This window comes from Staurois parvus, unplaced genomic scaffold (genome assembly GCF_062004578.1).
Source record: "Staurois parvus isolate SC_StPar_1 unplaced genomic scaffold, SC_StPar_1.0 ptg000231l, whole genome shotgun sequence".
Classification (NCBI taxonomy): Eukaryota; Metazoa; Chordata; class Amphibia; order Anura; family Ranidae; genus Staurois; species Staurois parvus.
Window position 1 is genome coordinate 2,007,506 of NW_028318027.1, and position 10,185 is coordinate 2,017,690.

The window sequence follows — 10,185 nt, forward strand, 5'->3', positions numbered from 1 at the left end:
GGCTTAGTACACCGATACACCATACACACCTCATACCAGCTACCACCTTGTGCCCAGTGCTTACTGTCTCTGGCTCCCAACCACCTTCGGCCCTCCACACACCCCTAATGCCTGTAGTACCACCACCACCAAAACAAACAGAGGCTTCAGCCCAAGTTGAACTGAAGACACCCACAGAATGGCAGGGCTGGAATTTTACAGATGTGGTAACCCCTACCTCTCTGCCAGACAGAAGTGGATGGGCTCAAGAAAAGACAGTGGCTGCGGCAGTCTGCCAGGGTACCCGAGAGGATGATGCTGTTTCCATTTGTTCCCAACAGAATGATCCGTTCTCAGAAGGCCATGGTCCAGAAAGCAAACCACTCGTTCAACTTCCCCCAACCACACAACCCCATCGTCAAAAATTATCTATGTATGAGTCTGGAATGGGAGCAGACTCAGCACCTCATCCCTTTTCTTCCACTTACCACAATCCTGTCTATCGCCCCCAAGGATCTGAAGAAGACCATCCCCGCCCGGTGCCCAACCTACCTGATGCTCCTATCATGTATGTGGCCTTCACTCCGTCCCAAGCCTCCGCACTAGTCACAACTCTCCCGGACCCGGAGAAACACCCGATGCCTTTTTACCGGCGCATAGCCCAGATCCACAAGACCTATTCCACAGCCTGGAGGGATTTGGTCAGTCTGTGTGAGATCAAGGCTGGGGATGCATATTGGCCTATAATGGAAAAGGATCTCACCAGAGTAAAGCCAAATGAGGACACCACTTATGCCTGGGGAATTTCTTTCTGTGACCAGTTGCAGCAGTGGGCCAGAGAGAGACTGGCGGACCAGGCAACCACATTGCAGGACATTACCCAAGACAAGACTGAGTCGGTGGAAAAGTTCCATACCAGACTAACACAGGTGTTTACAGACCTGGGATTCAGTGTCCATAACAAGGTACATACTCAAATGCTGGCCTCTGCATTTGTATCAGGACTAAAGGAGTCTGTTCGCAAGGGTTTGATCACTGACCGTCCAGAGTACCGTACCCTCCACCTGGATATACTGCTATTGGTGGCAAAAGGTCTAGAGACCGCCCAGGTGGCCCGGAAGCCGACACCACTCATGCTGTCGGCTGGAGAGCAGGTCTCCAGAAGAAACCCACTTATCTGCTTCAACTGTGGAAAACCGGGACATTTCAGAAGGGAATGCAGAGCTCCCAGACGTTCACGACGACCCAATGACTACAACTCAGGGTGGGAAGAGTCTGCAATGCCACCACCTCCACCGCTTCCAGGACCCCCACGCACAGGTCCTACCCAAGAACATCTAAACCTTCTCCAATAGGACAGGGGCAAACCTGTGTCCACTCCCCTTATGACAGTTTCTTCTCATGGATATTGTGCTAGTGGGCCCCTAGCACAGGTCAATGTCCCCATCGAGGGACATCCTACACAATTCTTAGTGGACACAGGTGCAGCCAGAAGCGTTTTGCGGAGAGAAGATTTACCCAATGAAACATACCTCTCAAACATTGATGTTTCCTGCATTGGAGTAGACGGCTGCCCACAACGCAGTTGGCTTACAAAACCTCTACATATCGGCACCTTACCCAATCTTATGTCTCGTTTTGTGGTGTCAAATACTTGCCCGTTGAATCTGCTGGGAGCTGACGTCTTGTCCAGGTTGCAAGCAACTATATCCTACCAACCAGATGGCACCATTCAGCTCTCCACCCCCTTGGGAGAGGAAGACACCTCGGCTCTATGTTCATTACCACTGATGATGTCTCTACAAGAAGTTTCAGGCCACCCCTTGCCACACCATGTAGAACAGGCCTTACAGGAGCTGCCACTCACTCTTTGGTCCACCGGCCCTGAGGATATTGGCCATCTGAAAGTTGCTCCAGTGTTAGTCCAGCTTAAGCCTGGAGCACCATTGCCACGGAAGCCTCAATACCCTCTGAAGCAAGCCCAGATGGACGCCATCTCCAAACAAGTCAATATACTTCTGGAAAATGGGGCATTAATTCCCTGTGTGTCCCCATGCAATACACCCCTTTTCCCAGTGAAGAAAAGAACTCCAAAAGGTGAGCCCACCAAATATCGCATGGTTCAAGATCTGAGGGCAGTCAATGAGGCAACTATTTTGGAAACCCCCATTGTACCAAACCCCCACACCCTGCTTGCAGGGGTACCTCCCACAGCCCAAGTGTTCACAGTTATTGACTTGGCAAATGCCTTCTTCAGTGTTCCGCTGGACCCCTCTTGCATGTATCTCTTCGCCTTTACCCATGCTGGCCGACAGTATACCTGGAGAGTTATGCCCCAAGGGGCCCAAAATTCGCCAAGCCAATTTACAAAGGCCATGACAACTATCCTCAGCACCTGGCAACAGTCACACCCGGAAGTCATAGTGCTCCAATATGTGGATGACTTGCTCCTATGTGCCACCAACCATTCTGAAGGAAAAATCGCCTCTCTGAGCCTCCTCCACCACCTGGCTGAACAGGGCTGCAATGTTTCTAAGGACAAGTTACAGTGGTGCCAAACTTCTGTCATTTTCTTGGGACATTGCATTTCCCAAGCCACTCGTCACCTCACACCGGATAGAGTACGGGCTATCCAGAATGTCCCAATATCTCAGGGACCAAAAACCCTGCATGCTTTTCTAGGGTTGGTTTCCTATTGTCGTTCCTGGATCCCAGAAGCTTCCGTCTTGATGCAGTCCCTTTATGATGCCCTGAAATCTGAACCCTTTTCCCTGACAGAAGAAGCTGTACTTGATTTCCATCACCTGAAAAAAGCCATCTCCACTGCACCTGCATTAGGTCTACCAGATTATGATGAGCCCTTCAAGCTTTTTGTGGCTGAGAGACAGGGTCATGCAACAGGAGTTCTGGCACAACGCCATGGGGGTCGCCTCCGGCCTCTGGGTTATTACTCCTGCAGGCTAGACCCGGTTGCACGAGGTGGTCCCTCCTGTCTGAGGGCTGTTTTTGCTGCTCATCTTCTTCTGGATAAAATGGCAGATTTGGTCTTAGGACATCCACTCACACTTCTGGCCCCCCATGACATTACCGCAATACTGAACCAAACCCAACCAAAACATCTATCTGCCGCCAGGCATCTGCGACTGCAAGGCTCCCTTCTTTTACCTGATCATGTCACCCTGGTCAGATGCACCCAGATAAACCCTGCAACTCTTCTCCCTCTTCCAGGGGGGGGGGGGTAGACGAAGTAGAAGAAGACACCAAAGACATGGCACCAGAGGATGTGGTACATGACTGTTTGGAACTTATGCAGGCAGAAACTACGCACCTACCAACAGTCCATGATACGCCCCTATCAAATCCTGACCTAATACTTTTTGTGGATGGATCCCGTTTTGCAGATAATGCTGGCACCTACCACACTGGATATGCTGTGACTACCGACACAATGGTACTGCAAGCTAGACCTCTTCCACCTTTCATGTCTGCGCAAGAGGCTGAACTAAGGGCCCTCACCAAAGCCTGTGAATTAACAAAAGGACAGACAGCTAACATTTACACGGACTCCAGATATGCACCGGGGGTTGCACTGGATTTTGGCCTAATCTGGAAAATGAGGGGCTTTCTCACGGCAGCTGGGACTCCTGTAAAGCATGGAAAGGCGATCAACCACCTTATGGAAGCACTTTTACTACCAGCCCAAGTGGCCATACTGAAGGTGAAGGCCCACGGTAAATTGACCACTATGGAAGCAAAAGGAAATCATCTGGCAGACATGGCTGCTAAGCAAGCTGCGGTCAGGGAGCAGGAAGAGGGTGAAGAGATGTGCAGTGAGGTGATGTCTGTGTTAATTCATCAGCCCAAGGACAACCAACTCCAGGAAGCCCAGGATAATGCTTCAGAAGAAGAAAGGAAGGAATGGATGCAGAAAGGAGCAGTTGAGGACAAAGGATTTTGGGTGGTGGGGAAGAAGGTTTTGCTCCCCCGATCCTTATATCCGGCAACAGTGCAGTGGGCACATGGAGCGTCACACCTGTCCAAGATGCTAATGAACTCTTTGATCAGTAAATACTATGTGGCACCCGGAATTACGGCTTACACAGACAGATTCTGTAAGTCTTGTGTTGTATGTGCCAAGTGCAATCCTGGAAGACCTGAGAAACCTCCAAGCAAGCATCTGGCTAGGGCACTATATCCATTTCAGAGGATCCAGATAGATCATATCCAGATGCCAAAAAGTGGACGATTTGAATATGCCCTAGTGGTGGTGGATATGTTCTCAGGATGGCCAGAGGCATTCGCAGTAACCAACCAGACGGCAAGAACCACTGCCAAGAAGCTGCTCACGGAGATAGTCTGCAGATATGGAGTGCCCGAGGTGGTTGGAAGCGATCAGGGACCGGCTTTTACTGCCAATGTCACGAAAGAGATCTGGGGGGCTCTGGGGGTCACACTTGCGTTTCACACACCCTATCATCCCCAGAGTAGTGGGAAGGTAGAGCGCCTAAATGGGGTCCTGAAGTCAAGAATGTTAAAAATGGCCCAAGAGGTAGGCATGGGATGGCCGGACAGCTTGCCTATTGCTCTTTTCAGCGTTAGATACACACCAAGGGGAAGTCATGGGTTGTCTCCCTATGAGATTTTGTTTGGGTCCGCCCCTAGACTGGGTACCTACTATCCTCAACAATTACAGTTGCAGTCTGACTCGTTGACAAAGTATGTGATATCTTTGGCACGTGTGTTGACTAATATCCATGCGCAAGTTTTCTCCTCCATTCCAGATCCTGAGGCGGACACTGGAACGCACACTTTGCAACCTGGAGACTGGGTCTTGGTCAAGAAGTTTCTGCGGAAACACACATTGTAACCCAGATATGACGGTCCTTTCCAGGTGCTTCTGGTGACGGCCACCTCAGTGAAGCTAGAAGGAAAGAGTACCTGGATCCACGCCTCTCACTGCAAGAAAGTTGCACCCCCAGAAGACAACTAGAAACATGAGACTATACACATATATCCTTTTGTATGTGCTTTCGGGAATGGGTAGGGGACAAAGAGTGGCAATCACAAGGGAAGGTGGGACACCCGAACAGAGTGGCCTGATAACATTTTGATACAATTCTTCCAACACCCGTGTGGCCACTTTTGCCTTTGACTTCTGCTTCATAGCACCTTGTCCGAAACAACCTTGGCAGTGTACTACGTATCAGGATCACTCCAGTAGTATATACAGTCATGGCCGAAATTGTTGGCACCCTTGATATTTTTCCTGAAAATCAAGTATTTCACACAAAAAATGTATTGCATTAACACATGTTTTGCTATACACATGTTTATTCCCTTTGTATGTATTGGAACAAATATAAAACAGAGGCAGAAAAGCAAATATGACATAATGTCACACAAAACCCCAAAAATGGGCTGGACAAAAGTATTGGCACCCTTAACTTAATATTTGGTTGCACACCCTTTGGAAAACATAACTGAAATCAGTCGCTTCCTATAACCATCAATAAGCTTCTGACACCTCTCACCCGGAATTTTGGACCACTCTTCCTTTGCAAACAGCTCCAGGTCTCTCTTATTGGAAGGACACCTTTTCCCAACAGCAATTTTAAGATCTCTCCACAGGTGTTCAATGGGATTTAGATCTGGGCTCATTGCTGGCCACTTCAGAACTCTCCAGCGCTTCTTTGCCATCCATTTCTGAGTGCTTTTTGACGTATGTTTGGGGTCATTGTCCTGCTGGAAGACCCAGGATCTTGGACGCAAACCCAGCTTTCTGACACTGGGCCCTACAGTGCGACCCAAAATCCTTTGGTAATCCTCAGATTTCATGATGCCTTGCACACAGTCAAGGCACCCAGTGCCAGAGGCAGCAAAACAACCCCAAAACATCATTGAACCTCCACCATATTTTACCGTAGGTACTGTGTTTTGTTCTTTGTAGGCCTCATTCCGTTTTCGGTAAACAGTAGAATGATGTGCTTTACCGAAAAGCTCTATCTTGGTCTCATCTGTCCACAAGACGTTTTCCCAGAAGGCTTTTGGCTTACTCAAGTACATTTTGGCAAACTGTAGTCTTGCTTTTTTATGTCTCTGTGTCAGCAGTGGGGTCCTCCTGGGTCTCCTGCCATAGCGTTTCATTTCATTTAAATGTCGACGGATAGTTCGCGCTGACACTGATGCTCCCTGAGCCTGCAGGACAGCTTGAATGTCTTTGGAACATGTTTGGGGCTGCTTATCCACCATCCGGACTATTCTGCGTTGCAATCTTTCATCAATTTTCCTCATCCGTCCACGACCAGGGAGATTAGCTACAGTGCCATGGGTTGCAAACTTCTTGATAATGTTGCGCACTGTGGACAAAGGCAAATCTAGTTCTCTGGAGATGGACTTGTAACCTTGAGATTGTTGATATTTTGCCACAATTTTGGTTCTCAGGTCCTCAGACAGTTCTCGTCTCCTCTTTCTGTTGTCCATGCTTAGTGTGGCACAGACAGACACACAATGCAAAGGTTAAGTGAACGTCTCTCCTTTTTATCTGCTTTCAGGTGTGATTTCTATATTGCCCACACCTGTTACTTGCCCCAGGTGAGTTTACAGGAGCATCACATGCTTGTAACATTCTTATTTATCCGCAGTTGTGAAAGGGTGCCAATACTTTTGTCCAGCCCATTTTTGGAGGTTTGTGTGACATTATGTCGAATTTGCTTTCTTTCCTCCCTTTTTTTGTTTTGTCCCAATACACACAAAGGGAATAAACATGTGTATAGCAAAACATGTGTTAATGCAATACGTTTCGTGAGAAATACATGATTTTCAGGAAAAATATCAAGGGTGCCAACAATTTCGGCCATGACTGTATATATGTGTGACGGATGACTATTGGGGAGACAAATGCAGATACTGGGGCTCAGTAGGATGGAATACGGGGCCTGACTGGGGGTATAAACCGCTAAGTGCCTTAAACCGCAAAGATAAAAATGGGAAGAGCCTAATTGATAGATTGACTATATTTAAAAAAGGCACATGTTCATATGAAAACCCAACAGGGAGAACTATGCCACTCACCCTCACCATAGAGAACCCCAGCCCAGGAGATGAGGGGCTTTACTGGTTGGGATACTGGGGACATGGGGGAGTGATGGGACAATTCCGGATAAGGGATATGTATAGATCAAACCGATGGAAATCTTCCAGAGATACTGCTCCCACCTATAACCCACTTATGCCAAAGATCAAAACGTTGGCAGAGATGGTGGCCATAGCAAACCCTACATACGAAGATACTATAGCAGTAGAAACCGGCCTCTCAGACACTAATCTGTGGTTAGAATGGATGAGATACAATGCAAACTCGCATAATAAGTCCAACTGCTATGTGTGTGGGCATGCCAGACCACATCCGGGGACGGTGCCACTAACCCTACCAGATTCCATAGAGGAGTGTGTCTTAAGCCTGTATACTAACGTCTCTACGAACCAGTCTTTATGTGAGGACTGGAAGAAGCGTTACCCCTTAATCCAAGGAGACGAAAAGGCCCCAAATGGTTTAACTATATATCCCGGTAATTATACCTGCTATGCCAACTATGAGGGAGGAGGAAGGTTTCTGGGGAACTTCACAAAGGGATTCTGTGCTGCTTATAGTACAGCCCGGTCAGATCTCACCCAGAACCAGGTCATGTCATTGGGGGATATATTCTGGATCTGTGGTGATCAGAAGATCAGGACCCGACTGATAGGGAAATGGAGAGGGGAATGTACCCTTGCCAATGCCATAATGCCATTGCACATCCTCTCAGATCCATTACTTAAGGGGCCGCCTAACCCCCCCCATGCAACCAAGCACAAACGAAGTGCCCCACAAGGGAGTTTTGACCCCCATGTCTATATAGATGCGATAGGAGTCCCAAGGGGGGTACCCGATGAATTCAAGGCCAGAGACCAGGTGGCCGCGGGATTTGAATCCCTATTCCTCTTCATCACTGAGAAGAAGAATGTAGATTGGATAAACTACATCTACTATAATCAACAACGGTTTGTAAACTACACACGAGATGCCCTAAAGGGGATAGCAGAGCAGTTGGAGGCTACTTCTAACATGGTCTTTCAAAATCGTATGACACTCGATATGTTATTAGCTGAAAAAGGGGGGGTCTGTAAAATGATACCAAAGACCATGACCTGCTGTACGTATATCCCAGATAACACAGGCCCAAATGGGAAGGTGACACTGGCCATCAAGAGGTTGGAGGACCTGTCAAATGAGCTTAAGGAAAACTCTGGTATTACACATCCCTGGGATCAGTGGTTTGGATGGCTGAGTGGCTGGCAGAAAGCCCTCGCCCAAGCAGGGGTGGTTATCCTGGGTATTATCATTCTAATGGCAATAGTCGCCTGCTGTGTGATCCCTTGCATTAAGAGGCTAATAGGAAAAGCTGTGAACGAGATCTCCCCTACATTCCTGAACTATAACAATGTTGAACATCCCCGTGAAGAAAGGGAATCCTATACTCCCTTACAGACTATGGCCCCTGATCATCATATTTCAGACTTATAAAAAAAAAGGGAATGCTACAAATTTCCCCCCCCCTAACAGGCAACTATAAGCAGGGAAAGACAGTGCCTGACTGTGGCCTTCTCAGGACGTATGGAGACTCTAGGGATGGATTAGCCACTCAGGGGCTCTATATGCGTCTTAAAAGAGTTCCAGAGGGAGGGCCACCAGGCAGTTAGGACATCAGAAGATATAGGGACAGTCAGGAATAAAATAGCCATTTTAAGGGGGGATTGTAGTGGATTGTGATTGACAGTCCACGTTTTATTAGATGATCAGTAAAATGACAATTTTATAGTCTTGCTACTGTCTGTATCTTGCTCTTTAAATTCCTTACTCTCTTAAGTAAACAATCAGATATAGGTTGACAGAACAATGATGATAATTAAGATGGCGCCTTCATCCGGAGTCTCACCCTTGGTGACTCATTAGGAGAAAAGTATCTTTTAATGTAAACAACCCCCATAAAAGGGAATGAGTCTCTTTGGGGACAATGATTGGAAGGTATCAACACGGATGGACTAACACGCAGAAACCCAGTGGACTTTTCACCCAATCAATGTATATGCTTTGCCTGCATCATATGCCCTATAAATGATACTGTTAGTTCCTCAATAAAACAGAATTTTAGGAAGTTGGCATTACTGCGAAGTGTCAGTGTCTTACTTCCACGTGCACGTATTCTCATATTAATTTGGCTCACTGGTAGATCACGGTAAATGGTCTGTAAGTGACCTAGTCCAGGACAAGAACTATTGATATCTACCAATGGAGATTTCACATAAACTCCTATTGTAACAGTCACCCCCTTGTAGCCAGTAAAACCAGACCACACATGTAATAATGGTTTATATGCAATCTCCTTTACGATTTATAGTTTTGCCTTTGTATTCTGAAGACTCTTTAAGCACAAAATGAAGTCTACTGACCCATTGGACCCCTTTGGAAGGCAGCAGGGAGGGGGACTAGACCCCATAGCCAGGCAGAATGGAGGCAGATTGGACCCCATTGGCAGCCAGCATGGAGGTAGACTCCAGTACAGCTCTGTGATCTCTTTTCCATAGATCTGGATCTCAATATCTGTAGTCCATCATTTGCTCTGGATGTACTAAATTCATAATCACAAAAGAAAAAAAAATCACAGATCACAGTTCTCAGCAGTCCAATAATAAATAAGTCTGAAATGCGATCTGATCATGTTGCATTTTTTTCTTGAACATCCTTCCATAAAGATTTTAATTTGGTATAGCTGACTTAGTTAAGTCCTTTGGATCAGCTTTCTTGACTTCCTGAAATTATACTTTTTTAGTGTGAGCACAAATTATTATTATTATACAGGATTTATATAGCGCCAGCAGTTTGCTCAGCGCTTTACAATATAATGGGAGACAATACAGCAACAATACAGTTCAATGCAAGAGGGATAGGAGGCCCTGGTATCCAAAGATACTCAGTCAAAGTTCTTCTTTTTGAACCTTTAAATATTCACATTGCTCAACCATCCAACAGCAGCAAATGTTAGTCTTGTCTTTCCATCACATTTACTGAATTTTATCGATAAGCCTTAATTTCACATCCTCCTGTGTCTGGTGCCATGGGCTTCCTTCATTACTTTTATCATTTCAGTCCTTTCTTCAACTTTACCA

At 46.8% G+C, this 10,185-nt stretch overlaps 1 protein-coding gene across 1 annotated transcript; it reads left to right on the plus strand.

Annotated features, from left to right (window-relative positions):
* The first annotated feature begins 3,247 nt into the window (after window positions 1–3,247).
* Window positions 3,248–4,846, plus strand: LOC149460398 (uncharacterized). The gene has a single exon (XM_089679761.1). The coding sequence runs from the start codon at window positions 3,248–3,250 to the stop codon at window positions 4,844–4,846; it is 1,599 nt and encodes a 532-aa protein (XP_089535887.1).
* Window positions 4,847–10,185: the final 5,339 nt, after the last annotated feature.